We start from the raw sequence: 24,716 nt of genomic DNA, 5'->3' as shown, positions 1-24,716 counted from the left end.
TCCTTTGAAGTCATCATGACAGGTTTGCAGTGAGGCGGGAAGCAGTTGCTCGCAGTGGTTAGATATAAATTAATTCCTTGTTAGGCACTCTGAAATGACATGCTCGTCAGCCCGAGCTTACTCACATGGTGTGGGTATATTTACGAGTCTAGAAATCACTACCTAACACAAGCCAAAGCAAGAGGGACGCAAATAGGAAGCAGCTAACCCAGCACTATGGTGGCATCTGGCCAAATGGAAGCTGTTAAGTCTTGAATTAAGCAGAGAATCCTAATGCAAATTGCCTTGAAATTTTATTAATCATAAAAAGCCTATGAAGTTCTGATTTTGAAAATCTATGACTCACAAGATTTAGAACTGGACAGAATCAATTTGGGGGAGTTGGTTTGGTTTTATTTTTGGAGGGAGAGGCCTTGGGTGTTAGGGGAGAGGTCCACCCTGGGCAATATCTCTATTTCCACCACCACCATCGTTTACATACACAAAATATATGTTTGAGAGTTTTCAAAATCTTTTTATATCTATTATCTCTTTTAATCCTTAGAAGAGCTCTGTGAATCTTTCCAAAATCTATTCAGTTATAATGATTTTAGAAAGTAAAATATTGAGCCTCCAAAAATCAATAAAAAATATGCAACTTTCCCAAAAAATCAATTGTTTTCTGGTCACTCAGGGAGTTCCTCTCCTGTTCACAAATCCTGGAAACCTATCATGAAATTGCTGAGGGAAGTTAAGCAAAGACTGAAAGAAAAAAACAAAACAGAAACCCCTCAAATTTCTCAATAAAGATTTGCTTTAAAATATGAGAAGATGTATTTAGGGAGCCCAGAAAGAAAATGTTCTGAAGTTGCTCGAGTCTAGCCAGAACCCTGGGTCTGAGCAGATAGGCCTGTGGATGTTTTCTAGGGGGCTGGTCCACTCCACTGGAAGAACAGAGGGAGCTGTGTGGTCATTTTAAAAGTTCTCAATCATCTCCCCAGCCTGGTCACTGAGGCAGGAAATTCCTTTTATAGGATACAAATACTGGAACAGGATACACCGTGACATGCAAATTCTCTGGGAGGGGTAGCACATTGACTGCAGTTCATGCCAAGGTGACAGTGATGGAAGGCAGAACTTTCCTGGGCTCAGTTACTGCCAGGAAGGAGTGGGACGAGCAGCCTGGTGCTGGCTGGGCACCTGCAGAGGGTAGAGAGGGAATAGGAGGCAAGAGCAGGTGATTGGGGCCCCAAAGACAAATTCGCTTCCTGTGGTCACGGCAAAGTCTGGCACTGAAGACTGGCCAGGGAGGTGCCCGGTGCTATATGAGCACAGATAGTAACTCAGGTTATTATCAGACTTATCTAACTTTCTGATGAGGGTGATGATGATGATGATCTAAATCTGGCTTTCCAGTCCCCAGATAAAAATCTTTGTCGTCTAGTGTTTATGACCTTGGGCTGTTCTTTGCCCTGGGGGTATCCTACACACGAGAGGATATTTAGCAGCAACCACGGCTTCTACCCAAGAAATGCCAGGAGCTGTGACAACCAAGAATGTCTTTAGATATTTCCAAATGTCCCTCTGGGTCAAAATCACCCCCAGGGAGGACCACAGCACTAAACCCCTCCGAGGCTCGGCTTCCCTGCCGGTGCCATGAACATAACCCTCTCTTCCTGCCTGCGTGGAAGATCTGTTTTCTTACCTTATTCAAAACCTGCTGGCTTTCCTTCTTCTGCTGAAGAGAAAGTGGAGGCAGCATCATGCGGGAAGGCCCTGGTCCAGGTCACATCAGACCTCTGCGTTCTGACTCTTCTGTGAATTTCCTATGTGACCCAGGGCCAATCACTCAGCCTCTCCGGGCCTCCTTTATCTTTAAAATGAAATTTTGTCTCTGTACTCAAATCACACTTGTTATTCCCCGTGGCAGCAAGAATTCCATTTTCTCCTTGAAAACAATGTTCTTCTTTCTTCTATTTTTTCCCTTTATAAAGTCAATATTTAGTTCTTTTGAGTTGCTGTTACTTCACTTTGATGTGAAAATCAGGAAAGTTTATGACAATCTGGACAGCCTTGGGCTATTGGGTTTTCCCAGGGGAAAGAAAGTCTAAAACTCCTGTAAAGAGTTTTACAGGAAAGTCTAAAACTCCTCTAAAACTCATTGTCTGGGGATTGGTCCTGAGATGCTATAACCTTACGTAAGCGAACTTTTATTTAGGTTTTTCTAAATAGTGAGTGGTACATTTTACCGAAGCTACACTGCAGATTGATTTAAGAGAGAAAAAAAATTTTTAAGAGATTAGAAAAAAGAAAAACCTTGTCCAGAGTTATACTTCCTCCTTTTTTTTTCATTTTTAAAATTTTATTTATTTATTTATTTATTTGATTTTTATTGGCATATAATTGCTTTGTCACCAGCGACCTTGTGACCTTGAATAAGTCATTTAACTTCCTGATACTTCAATAAAAACAACAATGTTGTGTTAGTTTCTGCTGTACAGCAAAGTGAATCAGTTATACGTATACATATGTCCCCTCTTTTTTGGATTTCCTTCCCATTTAGGTCACCACAGAGCATCGAGTAGAGTTCCCTGTGCTGTACAGTAGGTTCTCATGAGTTATCTGTTTTATACATAGTATCAATAGTTATACTTCCTCCTTTAAACTACTTGATTACTGTTTGCTTTCCACCTCGTATCTGATGTGACAGTCCCCACCAGGACAATTGCCAGGAAATGTGCCAGGAAAACTTTAGAAGGATGCTTTGTGCCATCTGAAAACTTATTTTGCTCACAGGGCACTAATAAAGCATTCCATCACGGACCCTGAATTACAGTGAAGTAACCAGACGTGTACTCTAGCCCCAGTCACACTCTCAAGACAGGTGTGCTATGCCATGTGACAAGAACAGCAGGGTCCTGGGGAAAGGAGAGACGGTGACAATAGCCTGCCTTTACTGCTGGGTGGTAACTGGTCCCTGCCTGCTTCTGCCTCATGACTGATTGGATCTGGCAGCAACTCTGGGCAGAGAAGTTCTCCCATACTGGCCCTGCCGTGGCCGCTGGGCCTGTGGCTACTGCTCGCTTATTCACTGTGGAAGCCCTAGCATCCCACCTCAGTGCAGGTTCGCTCCTTTGAGCTGAGACTTATTAATAGGAGATCTGTGTCAAAATGCACACAGAACCGGTACATGAGATGTGGAAGACTCTCCAGGGGTCTTCTAGGTAAAGGGCTGGAGGCCCTTGGAAACGATGTCACTCAAGGTCACACACAAATAAGTGGCTGAGCTGGAACTAGATACTGTCCTTGCTCTCAGGTCATATTAGACCTTAGACGGCCACCACCAACACATAAGCACCAATGACACAATTCCTACATCAAGTTAATCCGTCATTCACCAGGGATTTTCATTTCTGTTTATTGAAGAATTTTTAACAATTGACAAATATATTGGAAGCCAGTAGGAAAATAGAATTTACCTAACGGAAATTGTTTTCATAGCCAACTTTGAGAAACTATGTCCATTTCATAAATAACCAGTGTACAGATGAAGAGACAGAATTATCAGGAAGTTAAATGACTTATCCAAGGTCACTGGTCACTGGTAGCTATCTCCTAGAAAAGAAAGACCCAAGGGAATGGGTTCCAGAACAGGTGAATTTTGAAATAGGGGAATAAGTGAAGAAAGGCATAAATCAGAGAATTCTAAATAGCCAGTTAACTCATTCATTCAACGAGTATTTATTGAGAATCTCCAGTCTAGGTACAGTTGTAAAAAAACAAACAAACATAGTTTCTGCCTTCACAGAGTTTATAATCTAACAGAGAAGACAGACTTGTAAGTAGAACATTTCAACACAGTTTGGCAAAGTCTCTGATGAAATAAGCATAGGGTTGTAGGAGAAAGCAAACCTCTCAAGCTTTCCTCAGAGGTTTTCCAGGACAAAGCAGTGACCTAACAAATGTTGGGATATTGGATGAAAAGGTAGAAGAATAACTGACAAGGGTCCAGAGCAATGATAAGCCACGCTATTATTCATGGAAACCCTTTTTCCTTGGTGGAAATTATACCCAAATAGCCATCACCAAAAGCACTGCAGGAACATGTAGTCAGGGGAAACTTGCCCCTCTGGGGACTTATTTGTTTCAACTACAATTTTTTTAAAAAGTGACATTTTGGGGAAATTTTGGAAGGAGGGAGAGAAGAAAAAATGTCAATATGCTAGTTACATATTTTTAAATACCAGTCTTTACATTGTTGCCAGTCTGGGCCTTCCTGCTTCCCTTGAGGCGTACACATTTATTTTTAACCCTGGTCTTTTGCTAACATCCAACGAAACACGATGCCATCATTAATCCCCATTAATACCCTATTCTAACTGTGCCTTTTGGGAACTAACTCAAGATTGAACTTTTTTTTTAACCAATCATGTTCGGTGTACTCTTTAGTGTTATTAAAAAAAAAATCTTGCACTCCAGCTAGTAAATCAAACTGACCACAAGCAGAAGTATAGGTCCTGGAGTTCCCTAGGGCCCAACACAAGACGAATGACTGTAGACCTTGCAGGCAAAGCGGACTTCAGAGTTTCTGATCCCCAAGCATACGTGATCTCACAGATAAACTGAAAATAAAGCTACTTTTCGCTTTGTCCATCTTTCTTCCCCTTCCTCTTGTCCCAGTATTTAGACTGGTTTTTTTTTTTCTTCCATGCATGAAAAAGACAATCATGACATCACTCCTTTGATATTTTGCTAAACAGCTTCACAGGAAGCTACTACAGAACGGTGTTTTTATTTTTCCCCAGTTGTTTAATTGGTCATCTCGTAGAAAGCTTCACATTCAGCAAACCTCTTCATGCAACAAACTATTTCAACTATTCAGACTACATTTACAAATTCACTTGGGTTAGAAATTCCACCCAGTTACCCCAAATGAACTTTAGAATCAGAAATAAATACATGAAGTCTAGTCCGTGATCATACAGACCAGCCAAAGCATAGCTCCCTAAAACTTTTATTTAAAAAAAATAAATACAAATGTTAAAGCACTACGTAACTGCTCCTCTGTTTTATAAGCAGCTAAAAACCCCCTTTCTTGGAGTGAATTGTCCTGGAGAAATCTGAGGGCTCAGGTGCTTAAGAGCCACCGTCCCCAGCCATTTCCCCACCGAGGAGCTTCTTCACGTTTCCCCTTACGGATCTTATTTTTGGAAAAATTTCCTCTATCAAAAAAGCATATTTATGTAATAATAATTGGCTTCCCCATTCTTGCGTCAGAGATTTATCTAACGGCCAAACAGAGCTTCTCATGGGAGTGGTACATTCAGTGCAAGCACTCAGTGTGACTCGATGCCACCTCTGTGAAGGTAAAGATATGACTTCCATTGGTGTTTTGGAAAAGTGGCAATGACTCACACGCCTGCATAATTTTGCAGATGCCTAAGAGTTAAAATTTCCAGGCTGGCGACCATTGCCAGATATAGGTTCCTTCATGGATTTCAGCCCCCATCCAGAGTTTCTGGAGCTCTGACCCTATCTGCTTTCTTATCTTAAATTGTTATTTTCTCTCTCCATGATTCATGCCCAGGAATGTCAAGAATGACATTCCTCACTCTGGTAGAGGAGAAAAAGCTAGAGGTCTCTGTTGCTCTTGATAACCTTTCCAATCTCAATCAAGAGCTCCCACGGGTGGCAACTTTGGAGAATCTACCAGTTAGGATTAACGAAAAACGTGATTGTAGTTCCACAGGGTAAAATACTAATTCTAATAAGTTTTTTTAATCTTAAAGTTGGAGTCAAGGTACCCACAAGCACGGGAGGCCTTCCTAAGGTTTAGGAATGGCTAAGGGAATCCAGTGATGAATGGGAGGTACAGAGTCAGGACGATCTCTAGTACCTTTCAAACTAAACATAATGCCATAAGGTCACCTCATTCACCAGGGATTTTCATTTCTGTTTATCGAAGAATTTTTAACAATCGACAAATAGATTGGAAGCCAGTAGGAAAATAGAATGTACCTAACGGAAATTGTTTTCATAGCCAATTTTGAGAAACTGTATCCGTTTCATAAATAACCAATGTGCAGATGAAGAGACAGAAGTATCAGGAAGTTAAATGACTTATCCAAGGTCACCCACCGGTCAAACTGGAAATGGATCTCAGGTTGCCTGACCCCATTGTTCCACACATGATGTTACATGGCCCCTGTATTTGTCCTCTGCCTGTCCTCTCTCCGTATCACATGACCTCCTTGGGTACAAAAGTAATGCCTTTTACAAGCCCTGTCTCATTCAATCCTTCTCTTTTAAGTTGGGGTGGAGGGGTTGAGGAGACAAATGAACCGTTCAGACATCATTTTCGTCTCTTGTGGTTAAAAACTAGCAAAGTAATGAAGTTTCCATTTGTGGGCAAACAGCTTGGTTTCTCAATTATTAAGGTTACATTTCTTATGCCTGTGCTCCCCATATTTTGGGAGAAAAACAGACATTTATTACAAGCCATCTCTCAAATGTGATAATCACAGTCAATCTAAATGTCTGCTTTCCCCGAATTGCTTCCCGGAATGAGGTTTCAGTGCTACATCTATTTTGTAATCACATTGGCTATTTCTGAAACACGGGGCTGCTTCTCAGCACTCCTTCCAAGCTGTGCAGTCAGGGCTGCTCTGGTCTCCTGGGGCAGACATCCCCAGGATGGATAAATAGAAATGCAGCAAAGCCAGCACCGCCCTTTAGGATATGCCCTCTCAGGGCTATGCACTTTGCATCCCTTCTTGCCCTCTCTCCTTCCCCTCTCCTCTCCCTTGACATCCTTTTCCTTTCCTCTCCTTGTTCTGCTCTTTCCCTTTCCCATTCATCTATTCATCCATCCATCCCTTCATTCAGATATTTTTGGAGGTCCATTCTATACACCAGCCCTGCACCACACAGCAGCTGAATAGCAATGAAAAGCAGCAGGCAATGCTTGGAAAGCTTAAAATCTCAGTATCTCTCTCTCTCGGTCCACCTTTTGTTATTTCTTTCACGATTGTCAATTAGTAAAATATGTTTGGGCCAAATAAGAATCCTCAGTTACCAAGGGAGACAAGGTTAATAATCTCTAGTTGTAAAGATTTTCATAAAAAATGAAGCTAATTACCAACTCCTGTCAGAGCTTGTGTCAAGTCTATAAAGCAGAGCACATTTGCAGACAGTGGTTATATGCTTCGCAATATAAGTTAGGGTTAGCTCGTGTGGTTTTTATGTGTTTTTCTGTGAAGTAAAATTTACATACAGTGAAATGTATGGGTATTAAATGTAACATTCAATGAGTTTTGATTGGGGTAATCACTACCCCAATGTAACCAAAATATAAACATTACCATCAGCCCAGAAATTTCCCTCGTGCTCTCTTGTAATCATTCCACATCCCCAGAAGCAAACAACCACTATTCTGATTCCTTACAATAGATTTGACTGTTTTTTTTTTTTTTTGGCTGCGTTGGGTCTTCGTTGCTGGGTGTGGGCTTTCTCTAGTTGCGGCAAGCGGGGGCTACTCTTCATTGCGGTACGCGGGCGGCTCATTGCGGTGGCTTCTCTTGTTGCGGAGCACAGGCTCTAGGCACGCAGGCTTCAGTAGTTGTGGCACACGGGCTCAGTAGTTGTGTCACACGGGCTTAGTTGCTCCACGGCGTGTGGGACCTTCCCGAACCAGGGCTCAAACCTGTGTCCCCTGCACTGGCAGGCGGATTCTTAACCACTGTGCCACCAGGGAAGCCCGATTTTCCTTTTCTTAAATCTCACATAACTGGATTCATACAGTATGTACTATTTGGGACTGGCTTCTTCTACTCAGTCAATTCTTGCACGTGTCTTCAATGTGTTCCTTTGCACTGGCAAGCAGTATTTTATTGTATTCTATATCCCAGTTTGTCTATCTGTTCACCTGCTGAGGGACATCTGAGATGTTTCCAGTTTGGGCCTCTTATGAATAAAGCTGTTAGGAACACTCTTGTACAAGTCACTTTGTACATACACTTTCGTATTTCTGAGGTAGGTAGTTAAAGATGGCATGTCTAAATCACAGGGCATGTATATGTTTAACTTGATAAGAATCTGCCAGTTTTCCAAAGTGATTGGAACCCTAGAGTGTCACGGACACAATTTGACACCTGCTGTACAACTTCCACCTACAATTAAGATTCATCTCCACCAGACTGTACTTGGGGGCTTGTTCACAAAACCTGGAAAGACTCTTCTTCAAGGAATAGTCCTTCTCCTTCCCAAATTTAACTCTCCACCCTTGAAACTAGTTTATGTTGCCCCAAATTTATTTCCAATGGTCTTTGAAAAACTACTATAGGCAAGATTAGGTATAAAACTGCATTCTATAAGAATTAGAAATCCTAGCCTTTATGAGAACACAACTTTTAACATTGAAATTTAACAGCATATAATAGGTTTATAACAGAGAAAAGTCACCTTATCATAGCCATATAAAATGTGCACACAGGATAAGAAAAATACCTTTACATATTTAAAAAGAAGCACAAAAAAATAGTAATTATGCAAACTGTAATGGACCTAAGCCTTGAATTCAGAGAGGCAGCCCACCCAACTGGGCATAAAAGGAATTTTAACTATTCTCTCCCTTAGGGTAAATATTTGAGAAAATTCTGAACATTTTTAGAAGTATAAAGAAGAAAATAATAATTATATTTATTCTCTCTGCAAGAATTGAGCACAGCATCTTGGCATATCTGCTTCCAGCTTTTTAAATGAAAGGTCTTTTTAATTTTTTGGTTAAAAAAATGATAATGCTTTCTAAAAAAGAATTCAGACAATTCAGAAAAATTTTAAGATAAAAGTTAAAAAAAAACCTTCCCTCAAAAAAATCACCCCTAATTTCACCATCAAGAAATAACCATTATTAATATTTGATGTACATCATTCCAACTAGATAGATATTTAAATAAACAAATATAGTTTTAAGATCATAAATGGTATTATACTATATATGCTAGTATAATTAAAAGGTGTTATACTTACTTTTTATAGCCTTATTGAGCTATAGTTGACATACAATAAAATGCACATGTTTAAAATGCACAGTTTGATCATTTTGATGCACCCGTGAAACCATCACCAAAATGGAAATAATAAATACATCCATCACTGCTCAGAAGTTTCCTTTGTAATTTCTCCCTTTTGCAACTTCCTGCTTTGTCTACCATTCCCAGGCAATTACTGTTCTGCTTTCTGTCATTACATATTGATTTATGCTTTCTATGATTTTATATAAGTGGAATCATGCAGTATGTGCATTTTTTGTCTGGCTTCTTTCATGCTTCTTTATCTCATTTTGAGATTCATCCATGTTACTATTTGTATGAGCAGTTCCCTCCTTTAATTTCTGAGTAGTGTTCCATTGTATAGATGACCCACAATTTGTTTATCCATTCACTTGCTGATGGACATTTGGGCTGCCTCCAATTTTTTCCTCTTACAAAAAGCTAGGAATATTCATGTGAAAGTCTTTGTATAGACATAAGCTTTTATTTCTCTTAGATAAATACCTAGGAGTAGGATGGCTGGGTCACATGGTAGGTATATGTTTAATTTTTAAGAAACTACCACGATGGGTTTACCATTTTACATTCCCACCAGAAGTGTATAAGAGTCCCAGGTGCTTGCATCTTCCCCGACACTTGATATGATCAGTCTTTAATTTTAGACTTTCTAATAGGTGTGCAGTGCTATCTCGTTGTGGTTTTAATTTGCATTTTCCTATAACTAGTGATGTTGAGCATCTTTTGTTGTGCTTATTTGCCATCCATATATCTTCTTGGATGTAGTATCTCTTCAATTATTTTGCCCATGTCCTTAAATTTTGTTCATTTTCTTATTATTGAGTTTCAAGCATTCTTTACATATTTTGGATACAAGTTCTTTATCACATATATTATTTACAAATGTTTTCTCCCATTCTGGACTAATCTTTTCATTCTCTTAACTATGTCTTTCAAAGAGCAAAAGTTCCTAATTTGATGAAGTTCAATTGGTAAATATTTTCTTTATGGATCATTCTTTTGGTATCACATCTAAGGAATCTTTGCCTAATCAAAAGGCACAAAATTTTCCCCCTATGTTTACTTCTGGAAATTTTTATACTTTTTTAGTTTTTATACTTAGGTCTATGATCCATTTTGAGATAATTTTTAATATGGTTCAAGGTATAAATCAAAGTTCATTTTTGCATATGAATATCCAATTGTTTCAATACCATTTGTTAAAAAGATTATCCTTCGCACATGGAATTGCCTTTGCAACTTGGTCAAAAATCAGTTAACTATAATTCTAGGGTCTACTTCTGTGTTCTCTACTGTGATCCATTGGTCTGTTTGTTTGTATTTATGCTGAATGGTATCATTCTATTTAATAAAGTATTACATTTAATTTGTTTTATTTAATTTTATTAAATTTTACTTTCACACAAGAAAAAACTGAATTACGACAGAAGAAACTGTTAAACTTCAAATAAATATTTCTTTACTACAAGAAATATTATTGCCTAACAGATCCCTCTAAGGTTATTAGAAAATTATGAAAACCATTAAAAGAATAAAGTAATTATATGTTTCAAATTATGTTTTAGGTAGTATTGGTTAACTAAGAGAGATGAACACATTAAAACATCAGCACTTCCATTCTTCCTTCCCTCTTTCCTCCCTCAGGTCTAATTTTTTTCTTAGGATTATCATTGTTTTTACATTATCAAGTTTTAAAATTCATATTCATTCTGTTACTATGATTCCCAAAGATTTTTGAACGTATGTGGATTTTTCTCACCCCTGGATCTTTACCACAGAGTCTCTGTTACTGGGATCTGTGCTAGATTCATCCCTTAATTGTCTTGATATCACTTTTCAAGTGGTTTGGTTGTGATGGGTCCTGTGTTCTCTGAGATCCTTCAGGTTTGGAAATGTGTGCTGGTTGTCCTTATACTCACAGAACAGCTTAGCTGTGCAGAATATTCTCGGGTCCACCCTCCTCTCAGGACCATGCAAATGTGTATGACATCAACTGGTTGCTCTGGAGAAGTCTAAAGACAGCCCCATTTTCCCCTTATTGTTAATTTGCATTTTTGGTCTGTAGGACTGAACAATTATTTCTTTAACCTTAAGTTCAACTAGGTTAATTAATTAAAGTTCCTAGGTAGTGAGCATTCTGCATCAAATTACCCTGGAGCTCAGATTGCTCTTCCAATGTATAGATTCAATTTTTCCTCAATTAGGTAAAATTTTCTTATATTATGTCATGAATATATCTTCTGTTTTATTTGTTGGGTTCTCTATTTTAAGGATACTAATTATCCTTATGTTGTATCATCCTTGTCTTCCATAGCTATTAGCTTCTCTCTAATAACTTCATCTCTTTATCTTTTTCATTAGCATTTTCTTCACCTCAAGCTTTTCTTCTATGTCATTAATTTTATTTTGAACATTATCTATTCTGTTTCTTACGGTTTATAATTTATCTTTAGTTGCATGATGATGTGAGTTGGTGCCCAATGTGTTCCTTTAGGTCTGTGATCTCCTAGGAGGTTGTGAGAAACTCCTTTATGTTCCTTAATTTTGTTTTCTTCTATGTATAGTTTTTCCATTCTCTCTCTTTCCTCTTTGCTTTTCTTTTTATTCATGCTAATACTTGCATAACTCTTCTCCAAGTGTTCTGTTTGCTGTAATATACTGTAGATAAAATCTTGACTCTCCAATCCAAGGTTAGTTTGATTTAACCTCTGAACTACAGTTTGAGGCCAATGTATTTCATTCTACTCTTTTGTACCCCGAGACAGACTGGAGCAGAGGAGGGAGTTTAGCTGACGAGATGGCAAACTCTGTTAAAATCCTTGGGCTCTGCTCTTTCTTTTAGGATTCTGTTAAATTTCTCATTCTAGAGTCTACTCTACCTAATTGGAGGTAGATCTCCTTCCCACATGGAGATACCTCTCAGGCTTTGTATCATTTCTCCACTGTAGTCCCAGAATCTCTACCTTTTAAGGAACGCAGACCCTTTTTCACTCACTTCTTCACAGCAGTCATTTCCATGATTCTGGTCAGAACAAGGAAAAGATCAGCATTTTAATTCAGTTTGTTTCTTTCCAGATTTTGAAGTACAAATGAGCAACCTCAGGATTTTGGTGACTTGACAGTAGGGCTTCTGAAGCCCTGGTGGTCAGGGTTAGAAGCTGAGCCGAGCTGCCCCTCTGCCACACCCCAAAATCCTCCCCTTTTCTTGGATCAGGTTTTGAAGTTTACTGAATTATGTTATGCCACTGAGGTTGCTGATAGTGACTTTCAAAGGGGCGGCTGATTTTTTCATTTTTTCCAATATTGTAGGTATTATGAGAAGACAGTTTAGTGAAACCTTAATGAAGTTGAATAATGCTCCCTGTCCAAAGTCCTGGGCTCATATTTTCTTGTTGACCACCAGTGATGCAAGACCAAGACATTTCATTCTGTCACTGGTTCAACTCAGAGTTCATGATAAGGTGCTCACAGTCAACTGTGTCCTGACAAGGGACCGGAATGCCCTTGAAGTGTCCCCCAAGCATATCTTGTTGTCTAGGGTGGGGGCTATTATTTAACCGTTTACATCCGTCACTAAAGACTTATCTCTTTCCGTATCTAGGCTCCCCAGAAATCAATATTCTAATTAGAAAACAGTAGCTAATCTGGCTAAATGCTAATAAATGAGAGCTGTGATTTATCCAGCAACAGGGGGACAGCTCAGCATTAAGAATTAAAAGGTCTGTAGAGGAGAGAGCTCTTCTTTTCCTTACTCTTCCCTTTGGCTGATTGGGTTCGGCTGTATGCTATAAATAACACTTTTAATTAATGGCTGTCTATTTGAAAATCAGTCATCAGAACCATAATTTAGGAAGTTTTACCTCTGAGATTCATTGCTCTATCCTATTTCTCAATGATAAGGATAAGAAACCGGTAATGTGAGTTAAAGCTGAATCTACCTACTCACAAATACCAAACCACATCATAGCCTACCAAGGCAGTCTTCAGGCTTCACTATAATAGATGCAGATGTAAATAATCAATTCAACTGCAAGGAGAATTATTGATCATGAATAGAACCAGAATTGTTGGCTAAACCCTGCTGCACTCCAGTCATTTCATGGAGTTACAGGATAAAGTCAAAGTTAACCTCAAAGGAAGGAGTTTGCAGTTAGTTGAATGGGGTCCTTCAGTAATCTCTAACGGATTAACTTTTTTCTACATTAAACAAATTAACTGTTTAGTTACCTTCCCTTTAACCTAACTGGACAGAGTCAAAGGGGAAAAATAGAAGTTGCTTGCACATCTTAAGTGTTTTCTTCCAGTAGTTTCTACTTTGTCCAATATTGCCTACTTACATGATACTTGCAGTAGATCCTTGAACTTGCCATATTTCTTCATGACACCAAGCAATTATTCAAACTCTCTCTACCATGTAGATAATCTTTTCTGGACCTCAGCCCCTCCAGACCTAGCTTTCATGTCATTTTCTCTATCCAGCCCACAACCGTCACCACACCCTCCAATCTAATAAAACTGATTACTCCTTCTGTTGGGGCCCGACTCACCCTGTACATCTTTCTGTATTAATATTGATAACACTTACTTCTGCTTGATGGGTTTTCGACCATCTCTTTTCACAGAGAAGATCTTACTCGTACTCAGATGTGCAATGCCTATATGCTTGTTGAATATACAACGGATTATTCAACAGCTATTGAGCGCCTGCTCTTGGCCAATACCTGCTAGAAGCCAGAAAGGCATCGATTTTTATCTCTGTTCTCAATGTACTCACGACCCCCTGGGGAGGATAGACTTTTATAAACACTAAACTCAGCAAGCCTAAGAGAGGGGTCTGGGCAAGTGCTGGGGGTGGGCTGTTAATTAGCAAGGCCATGAACACATAAACAAATCACCATATTTTAATATCTCTTCTATGGTTGTCATAATCCAAACACACCTGCTTCAATCATATGTTCTACATTGCTTACTAATGTCTTTTCAGTGTAGTCTGAACCTATGCTTCTCAAACTAATGTGCACACAAATCACCTGGGGATTTTGTTAAAAGGCAGGTTCTGATTTAGTAGGTCTGGGGAGGAGCCTAAGAGTCTGCATTTCCAACCAGTTCCCGGGCATTCCACTGCTGTTGGTGCACAGACCACATGTTGAAGAGCAAAGGCTGTAAACCATTGTCATGTCAACATATAGACATTGTTAAAGTGCCATCAGTTTTTGGAAAAACTCCCAATGCTCCCCACCTAGAAATTCTTCTGACTGAAATTAAACATAATGAAAGCTACAGCAAGAGAAGGAAGACTCAGCAGTGACCCCCAAGAAACTGACAGGATGCCTTGAAACTGTTCATTCCTGCCCCCTGTTTTATTGTCTAAACACGAAAGATTCCTGCACTTGAGGTCTGCTGCTACCAAATGACTGTGGTCTGAACATGTAGCCAGGTTTTCCCAAATATTCAAGATTGCCATTCTTTGCTTAAGTCTCCCCTATATTTAAACTATAATACCCCAGGTCCTTTATGTATTATAACTGGAGATATCTTTGAACAAAATTATGCAACTTTAATCACCTTAAGCAATCATAAAGAAAATACTTCTGTAATGCAACTTCTTAAAAAACAAATTCTGCAAGGCACCCATGGGAATCTAATTTCTTATTAATTCTTAATGGTTCCTATGACAGCATCTGCTTACTTTTTCAATTTATTAGAGTCTGCCACTCATCCTCAAAGTCAAAACTCGTTAGACCATGAGACTCTGGGCCCCCACTCTAACATCTTCTGTCATTTGTCAGCTTTTAACTCTCCTTCTATCAAGACAAGATCCCTACTTGAGCTGTCTTCTTTTGTAGGTCTTCTTTCTCTCTTCCTCACACATTCTCCAGCACTATTCCAACCACACCAAGGACTCTGTGTGTATCTTCTTCCAAGCACGTAGGAAACATGACAACTCTTCCTGCCTGCTTTTCTACACCACCTTACGACAATCATACGCTATATAAGAGGGAGTCTTGGTTATTTGGTTTCCCCTCGCACTCTCATCATCACATCTCTTTCCCTGACAAATAACAGTGAACTGAACAGAAGTGGAACTGTTTTCATCACGCAGGAATACAGAAGGCACTGGAAGCCTTAGCTTGCCCAGCGTCAGAGTCTGGAAAGGACTCTTCTAAATGACCTTGACCCCTTCTCACCTCTCATGGTCTCATTTAGATTAATGCCAAGGATGATGAAGGCGTCATCGCTGGATCCTGGGACAACGTCTATGCTTATGGCATCCCCCCATCAGCTTGGACTGGAAGTGTTGACATCCTGTTGGAATACAGGAGTTCTGAGAATCCGGTCCGCTACGGTCAGTGCTGGGTTTTTGCTGGTGTCTTTAACACATGTAAGTATCCAGGTGAGTGATATATTTTTAATGCAAAGGAAATTTCACCTCAAGACATTTTATCTATAACCTGGCAAAGCGACCTAGCGAGCTCTGTTGGACCTATAGAACTTGTGGGTGGCTATTCTGGGAGGCAGCCAATGCATAATTAAATTGTACTTGGTCAGATATGCTCATAGTTTCTCTTTGACTGCCGAAGCTTTAGAGGAAGAATGATGGAATATTTCCTACATAATCCATCGTTCAATACCCAGAGAAATGGAGCATCTCCGGGGCCACGTAAGGATGTGAGGGAAAGGCTATGCCATTTTATTTCTTAGTAATCCCCACATTTTAAAAGGCTCAATTAGCAAAATTTAAAATAATAAATAATAAGATATGTACCACTTGTTATTGAGCAGTTTTGTAAATATGCTTATTTGCTTACTGTTAATCACTGAGAATTTTCTAAACATACACACTTAGTTTTTACTCCAGCTATGGAGGAGACTGTGGCAGGTGGGCTCATCTTCATTCTCGTGTGTGAGTCTCAATGCCCCTGAGCAATTAGATACCAGAACTTAATGAATGTTCTGTACTCCCCAACTTCCCCTTTTGCTTTTAATCCACCCAACATCCAATCCATAGAGGAAAACATATGGGAACAGAATTGTTCTCTTCAGCCTCATGCATCATTTTTCAATATGGCATTTGTCTGTCCTGGCCCAGAAAATGTTATTGTTAATTCAGTGGGTATTTTTAAAAAACATTTATTTCAGTATGTCTTCATCATTGGTAATGATTTTCATCCACATGCCATTTCTACAGCTCTGTAAAAAAAAAAAAAAAAAAAATTAAGCTCAAGTCAAAGTGTCCTTTCTGCTGGCTCGTTAATAAGACTGTTTTACCCAGTTAGCATGTTTTTGAATCAGAAAAATCAAGGAGGATCTGGAGGCTGGAAGCCAGGATGAGACCATTTTTTTATAAATGATTATGAAGCCTGTCAGTTTCAGCTCAAAGTTGTGACCGTCTGAGAATTAGTCAGAGATCCAAGTGGAAAGAAATCATGAGTTTGGGTTGTGTGTTTTGTTTCTCCATGGCGTCAAACTGGATAAGATTATTTTCTTAGCCATTTGCGTATACGCAAGGGCTAAAGGAATATGTATTTCCTGGGAGCAATGAACGGCATTGTAGCCAATGTGTCAGTGTCCTAGAAGGGCTGGTCTCTCAGGTTCCACATGGAAGCCTGAACTTCACGAAGGGCTACCAGTTGGAGGTAGGCCCCCTCCCTCATGGCTCCCAAGCCAAGACTAAGTACAGGGTGTTTGGTGGAGGCAGCCTCTCTTAGGAAATGATCCCAGGAAAAGAGAAAGGACTCCCCACGTCCTCCTGATGCCTGCAGTTTCACTCTCCCGGTGTAATTCCTTTAGGTTTAGAACCAGGTAAAATAGTAAACACCTTCCATTCATGTATGCTTTCTGTATAAAAGTGTCCTCGGATCTCTTCCTGAACGCAGACTTTGGTGATAAGAAAAGGCAGAGGCCCAACGTGGGATGTCACTGTGAGGATAAACCTGAAAAGGAAATTTGGAGGGAAGGAGGCACTGGTGCCCCCATGTCAAACTTCACCTGTCTTAAAATTATGAGTTCGGCAGATTCTGTGATCACATGAAATAGTGTTAAGCTAGAAATAGAACTAGAGTGCCAATCATTTCTTTGGTAAAACTGTAGCAAGTGTAGAGGCTATAAATCCATAGAGGAAGATGGAAGTGAGAGGCGGGTGGTAGCTGCCATCGGTGACGTTTGGGGTGTTAAGATTAAGTCATTGACATATACGCACCGCTATATATACAATAGATATCTAATACGGACCTGCTGTAGAGCACAGGGAACTCTGCTCAATACTCTGTAATGACCTGTGTGGGAAAAGAATCTAGAAAAGAGTGGATACATGTATCTATATAACTGATTCACTTTGCTGCACAGCAGAAACTAACACCACATTGTAAACCAACTACATTCCAATAAAAATTAATTTAAAAAAATATTCAGTCATTTAATGAGGACCCTTGAGTCTCTGCCAGACTCAAGTTTGGACTTCCAAGGTTGTTCTATTGAAGGAGGTGGATAGTCTTTGGTTAAAAATGCTAAACAATTCTGAGAGGAAAAAAAAAAAGGGAAGGCAAGTCATTAATCTTAAAAGTGTCAGCTGAATTATTTTCAATGAGCCCTGAGGTCTGGCGTCCTGGCAGCCAGGGAGGGTATTTGGATTAAGTTTAATCAATAGGTGCATATACAGCAAGGGAGGCATCCAGGTAATTTATTATCTAACGATTAAAATGAACCTGTGCTGTCACCCTCCGCCAAGTGTCACAAGAGCATGTTCCAGCCAGGAAAGCAAACCGCACTGAGGGTCTGCTTGGTAAATTCCTAACTTCCTATTAGCTGGGGTTTTAAAATTTTATTTTCAGAAATTTAGTCCATTAGTTGGACTAAAATAATCCTACTCTGATGATCGTATGATTAGCAACTAAACAATTGGAAGCCTGTTCCTGGGATCCCATTCCCACTGGCTTTGTTTGGTGCCAACTGCAGTTTGCATGATCAAGCAGCAAGGCTTCTCTCTGCAGCCCTGATCCTTGACAATAGGCCCCCTTCCTCAGTGTGGGACGTTTGAGAACAACACGTCCATGTTGGTAAAGAAGAAGGTCCCTTCTGAGAAGGGACTGTTCACTCTGTATTTATTAGATCTTGGTGATGTGTTTAGCTGTGGTCCGTCTTTCTTTCCTGCAGTTTTGCGATGCCTGGGGATACCAGCGAGAGTCGTTACCAACTATTTCTCAGCCCATGATAACAATGCCAATTTGCAGTTGGACATCTTCCTGGAAGAAGATGGAAATGTGAACTCCAAACTCACCAAGGATTCAGTGTGGTGAGTTTGATTTACAAGGGCATTTGCTGATATCAAATTGAAGTGACATACATTTACCAGGAGACAGAGTCGGTCTAATGTTTCTTTCTGTTCTATTTGAAGGAGTATTCGATACCATAGGCAGAAATGTCTGATTGTCAGAGATTGTTTTTAGCTAATGAATGAGAAATGTTACTGAACAGGCAGTTTGGGCTTCTTATAATAGAGATCGATCATCCCATTACGAAAGCAACCACTGGAAAAGGCCATGGTTTTAGTGGCCAGAGCCTATACTAGTTCCTCTCTACCTTAGTATATGACTATTATGGTGAACGGCAGAGACACAGAAACCAAGCATTCTCTACTCTAAGAGTAAGATAGACAACGTTTACTAAGCACTTACTGTGTACCAGTCTCTGTGTGAGCATGATCTTATCTAAGCTTTTTAAGTTTTATCAGGAGGGTGCTTATTAATATTCCATTTACAGATGAGGAGACTGAGGCACAGAGAGGTTAAAATAATTTTCTCAAGGTCATACATCTGGTAAGCTCAGAATAAAACCCAAGAGCATTTGACCCTAAACCACAACCTTTTTTTTTTTTTGGTCTTTGCCATATAGGATTGCTCTTTGAATGTAAAGATGTGGTTCTCCCGATCTGTGACCTCATCTTTCATTCAGAGATAGAAGTGGAAATAAAACTGAAATTATTACCAGATACCAACCACACAGTTTTTTCACTGCCCTGAACTGCTATATCACAAGCTGGCTGCAGGGAGTTTAGGATTCCAAAGAAATTTCTTTTTTCCACTGGGACCCACTCAGTCCAAAACAATATTCTAAAAAGAGGGGGAAGAAAATCCCAAGAGTCCAAATGTAACGGATATTTACAAAGGTCTGTATGGGAGGGAAATTGCCAGGCGTTGAACTCAGTGGAATTTAGCTCAGTGGAGCCAAAAATGTGTCTCCTAGAGTGGTTCTTTAGAAGCAGTAAAGCTAAAACACTGTCGGTTGTAAAAGCATCCAGACGGGGATGGTAGGAAGTTATAAGCTCATTTTAAGAGAAATTAAAAGTTAGAAGTGTCTTAACTCCCCCGTGTTACAGGAATGGAGCGCACTTGTAGGAGCAGTATTAACTCACCAGCGCCGGTAAACGTTCATTTGAGAATGTGGAGAGCAGGAAATCGCTGAACTAGTCGCAAAGCACTACTGTGAATAAAAAACACTGCAGTTCATCTGAAGGGAATGAGCTGAGCAATGGCAAGCTAGCAGCGGCTATAGCCAAGACCCCTGTAAACTGAACGGCACGTTGAAGCACCACTTAAGCCCTTGGAATTACAGCACAGCAGCCCTGCATGTATATGGAATGACAAAAACAGACCCAAATAGCCACCCCCTAAGCCTGCTGTGACAGTCAAAAATAGCAAAATAAGAGTTATTTGGCATCCTGCACTGCTCACCTCTTCTTTACACACCCCGCCGCCCCGCACACACACACTCACTCACTCACTCACTCAATGCCCTTGAAGCCAACTGCCGCTCAAAATTATTCCTCCCGATTCCTTGATCCGAAGGCCTCCCACCGTAAATCCCCACGGGCACCCCAGCAAATAACCTCATGAGGCTGCCCCTCACTAAATTGATACAAAAGTGTGAAGCTGATAGACCTTGTTCTTGGTAACCCTTTCCTCTTTCAGCTCTCTGCTCCGAATTCCTTTCCCTGTTTCTATCACCCTTGTTCCTTCATTGTCTTCCCCAAATATCCCATCACCCTGGGACCACGTTCCCTGGTCTGGGGCCCTCCTCCCCCTCCTCCACAGCCAGACCACTGCCCCAGGCTTCTCGTCTTCCCTTTGCTTGGCTCACAGAGGTTGGCTGACGGTCTGACTAACTGAATGACGGATGTTACCCTAACTTGGGACACGCCAGACCGTGGAGCAAAGGCATTAAAGGGCTCCGTCGGGTCTGGGTCATGCACCAAGCAGCTGTGTGACCTTGGGCAAGGCACAACCTCTCTGTGCCTCTCTTTCGTCCTCTAAATTGGAGATGACAGAATTTCCAAGCATAACAGGTGCCTAATGACTGTTAGCTGCTGTTATTGTGTTCATTGCTAGTCACACAGCTGGAATTTCTTGGAGGCAATATGTTGCCATCAACCTAAGCACCTTGAAGCAGTCAGAAGAAGAGGGGTGCCCGGTGTCCTAAGATGACTGTGCTATTTCTGTCACTTTGGGGCATTTTAAAAACAAAAGCAGAGACTTTGCCTCCTCAGTGCAAACACCAGTGAACCCTGGAAGTTATAGAGGTTCCAGAAAACCAAAAGTATTTCTAAGCCCCTCCCTGATTGAGGAGGCTGGACACGTCCAGCCTGTCCCTGGACACGTCCACCAGTTTATGGTCACCACAGCCGCCCCCCCACATCAAGCTCTGGCTTGGGCAGTCACTGGCTGTGTGACCTTGAGAAAACGGCTTTACCTCTCTGAGCTTCCTCATCAGTAGAATGAGGGTAAACTTAGTAGTTACCAATTAAATGGCAATTTAACGAGGCAATTTAAAGTACTTCCCACCGTGCTAGGTCCAGAGGGAGTGCTCAGTTGGCACCTGCTGATGAGATTAGTAATGACCACTGGTAAGAAATGGGGGCTACCTGAGCTGCAGGGTTGGCGAGCAGGAGTGGGGCTGGGGACAGAAGGCTGACAGAGGCTGAGGCGGGGCGGGGAGGGTTCGGTCGGCATCAGCTGACCACCAAGAGGCCAGTGCATCATGGTTGGCAACATGTGGCCCGGCAGATTTCCTAGCAGGGGCCTGAGGAGCCACCGGCCTCACCCAAGCCCCCCAGCCTCACTTCCGTCCGCAGGCTCCACTCAGACAAACTCTTGGTTGTACGTGGCCCCTGCCCACCTCTTTCTAAAGGAAGCCACGAGGATGATTTCCTGGTTCTCTCTCCTGTGTCTCCACCATCTCTTCGACACTGAGGTCCTGATGGTACAGGATGTGGTAAATTAATTTGTCCAGTTGGGTCTGGGGGACCCACAGCATCCTCTTTTCCACGGCTCAGCTGGGTCCCGTGTCCCCAAAGCAGAAATAAGGCAGCACGAGGGTTCAGAGGGAGAGCTCAAGGGTGCGTGCGAAGGTGTGTTGTTCTCAGTGGGATCCAGAGCCGAGAGGGGTGAAGTCTGGATTTCACCCCGCGCTCTCACCCTTTCCCTTTACCACCGCAGACCATCCAGCACCGACTGCTAACAGGCCTGCTTCCTGGCCTGCCACCTTAGGTCCCTGCATGTGTGTTTCCTCTCCCAGACAGCCTCACCTTGCCAGGGGCAGCAATTTTGCCCGGAGTGGGCATGTTGTTGATGCCGACAGAGGGAAGAGTGGGCTTCTTAGCGATTCAGGAGAGGGGGGCACCGAGGAACCTTAGAAGGGCACAGCTGGGCAGCCGAATTGCACCTCGGGTTCCCAACTGAAATTCCAGGAGGGCCAACGCAAGGTAACATACCCTGGAAGGAGCAATTTAAGCCTCCTGTCCCCAGCGTGCTGATGGGTTTGGAATTATGCGTAACCTCTGGGGGGTGGCACCCATGAATCACCGCGGACAGTTTAATGAAGATGCGTGTGCAATGTCCGGCTGCAATCTAAACGGTGACTAGGGATACGGGGCTCACAATGGGCAGGAGTAAAGTGACCCTTTCTCCACGTCCTGAAAGAACTCAGCTTGGTCACCTCATCATACGCCGGTCACGGTGGAAATGGAAACAATTTTAAAAGAAAGGGATGGTGGCGCTTATTAAGGTCATGAAAGGTATTTCAGTAAAAGGCTCCTCTCCTTCTAAATGAAAGTGTTATCCTGTGTCCTGCTGCTGGAGAGGATGTAGCCAGATTTGATGATTCTGGGTGAAAGATCTGTGCCCACCTCTTGAATTCCCTCCACCAGTATGCAGCCCCCATGGGAGAAGCCTTGTCTGATGTATTTTACTTTTGTTTGGCCAACAGGGTGCAAGGCAAAGAGCAAGGACTTGATAAATGGAATTGGTTGGAAAAAATTTTAAATGCTCATTTAACAGATAAATCTCATTTAATTCATTCAACAAACACTATTAGACACTAATACTTCCAAATACCAGGTGCTAAGGATTCAGAAGGAAATTAACTAGGTCTCTGCCCTTGAGGTGGTCCATCCAGTGTTCACGAGTGAAACAACCACATACAGTACACTCTATACAAATATAAGGTGGGCTATAAGGTGAGCCAGGAGTCACGGAGACGAGGGGAAGGGGCTTCCGTCCTAAACCCGGGGGAGCAGGGGGAAGGCTGTTCACATGGTCAGCGGCCGTAGGCTCAAAGCCGTTATCCCCCTGCAATCTTCTGGCTGTGCTGTTCACAGATGGAATGCCCAGGAAATGACCTTGGCCCACAGATAAAACTCAGGGGTATAAGTCTACGGGGCTGAGATGAGACAACCAGAGGTCAGTCTGTTTCAAGGACCAGGCAGGCAGGAACGGAATTTCATTCAGAGTTATCCCATATTATTATGACTACAGTTGTTGAATATTGAAACTCACTCTCTCAAGACCCAGCCCCTTGCCACTCCTTCTTGTACAACCTCAGGAACATCTGGTTCTTTGTCATCTTCCTGAAAGGGCTAATGTCCCCAAGGCTGTACATTCACAAGAGGCAGATGGAGTCAATACTGTTGGATGGGGATGGGGATGGGTCACTATTACCATCTATCGCCACCTCTCCCGCTTCCCTACCCTCTGGGCGCTGTCCAATCCCAGGTTCTGCCTCCTTTAAGACAAACCCACCCCTCACTCTTAGTTTTAGAGGGTCCGACAGTCAACGGTGTTCCAGAGTCCCTCTTGGCGCCAACAGCTTCCTAGACCCTGACTCCTTCTCGCCCCCCTTCTAGGCCTCTCCTTCACGTGCCCCTTTCCATCCTGCTCACATTCCCAGAGGAAGGTCTGCATCTCTGGACGATGGAGTTCCAAGTGGGGTGGGTAGAAGCATGTGCTGCTCGTGCCCTCAGGATGTGAAGAGAAGGGGCTGTGCACCTGTGTGCACACCAAGGCCCATAAGCTGACCCTTCTGCTTCTCAGAGGCCAGCTGATTGGTCAATCGGCAGATGTAGAAAATTGCCTAACTCAGAGTTTTAAGTATCTCATATGATATTAAAGATAATTGGAAAGATGATGAATGCTAAAACAATTAACAAGCGTCTTTCTTTCCTTTATTGCCTTTTCATTTCAAATTAAGTAGGTTTGATTAAACTGGGTTTCTCAATGTAAGGTTTTAAAATAATTGTGAAGTAGCAAATTTGTATTTATCAGTTTCAGCTCAAAGTTGGGACAATCTAAGAAATAGTCAGTGATCCAAGTGGAAAGAAATTACAGTTTTATTTTGTTTTTCCCTAGGATCTCATGGAAAAACACCAAATCAAGTCAAACTAGTATTAGAATTTCTTTCCCTCCCTCTCTCTCCATGGCTCACGGCAATATGATTAGCTCTGCCACTGATTAGCTGAGTGACTTTGGGCAAGTTGCTTGATTTCTCTGAGCCTTAATTTTCTCATATGGCTTTGGATTTAATGAGGTATAGGGTCACCTTCGGCTCCAAAATTATTATTTTTTAGATAAATGTCACTGTTCTTCCAGCCAGGCCTTTCTGTCCACAGTTAGCGGGTTCTGTCATGAGCTCTGAGTGAAGATCTGCTTGCCTTCACAGGATCAGGCTGTGATCCACTCACCCACATGTAGGTGCTGCTTCACAAACTGTCTTCACATCAGCTCTCCAGGAAGAAAAGACACAGAAATCAAACACGCCACAGAAAATTGCTGTAACTCTTTGGCTGGCCTCAATGCACCTGATTCTTTAAAAAAAAAAAAAAAATTCCAACTTCCTTCAGTACTTTTTGGAAAGAGTACGTTTGTTATTGTTTTGTTGTGTTTTTCACTCCAAATGCAGAAGACTCTGCTGCAATGGGTAGCATTGAATCTATAAACAAAGCTCTTTCAAAGCAACTTTTATAGCAGAAGTTAAGCAGCTTTCACACCTGGGAGCCAGCCCTGGGTTTAACACAGTCCCACCAATCCTAATTCTAATTGCAGTCTGCACACTTGGCATGCTGGTTTGCACATCATAGGTGCATTTTTGAAATTCAGGCTGATCCACTTTGTACATTGTTTTTAGATGCTCAGTATGTTCCAACTAGTTGAACTTTCATATTGTTATATTACCCTAACTTTTAATCATGGTATATGAAAAGAAGAATTATCCAAAAATGAATTCCAAGTAAAAAAGAAAATAGAAGAAATATTCTGAATATAGGCCAAACTGTTTAAGATGCTTACGAGTTTGTAAAATTATCCTGTGATGTATGCAAGTTACCAATTCTGAACAGCTACC

At 41.5% G+C, this 24,716-nt stretch overlaps 1 protein-coding gene across 2 annotated transcripts in view; it reads left to right on the top strand.

The window, feature by feature from the left end:
• The window catches only part of F13A1 (coagulation factor XIII A chain), a 180,964-nt gene that overhangs the window by 66,469 nt on the left and 89,779 nt on the right, over positions 1–24,716 (top strand). For both annotated transcript variants that reach the window (XM_082413293.1, XM_082413292.1), the window contains exons 7-8: positions 15,255–15,429; positions 18,201–18,339. In XM_082413293.1, coding sequence (XP_082269419.1) covers positions 15,255–15,429; positions 18,201–18,339 — 314 coding nt within the window. The remainder of the gene's footprint in view (positions 1–15,254; positions 15,430–18,200; positions 18,340–24,716) is intronic.

Source organism: Balaenoptera physalus, assembly GCF_965194825.1.
Source record: "Balaenoptera physalus genome assembly, chromosome: 11".
NCBI lineage: Eukaryota > Metazoa > Chordata > Mammalia > Artiodactyla > Balaenopteridae > Balaenoptera > Balaenoptera physalus.
Note: the sequence above shows the minus strand (reverse complement) of the source record. Positions and strands in the feature narration are given on the sequence as shown.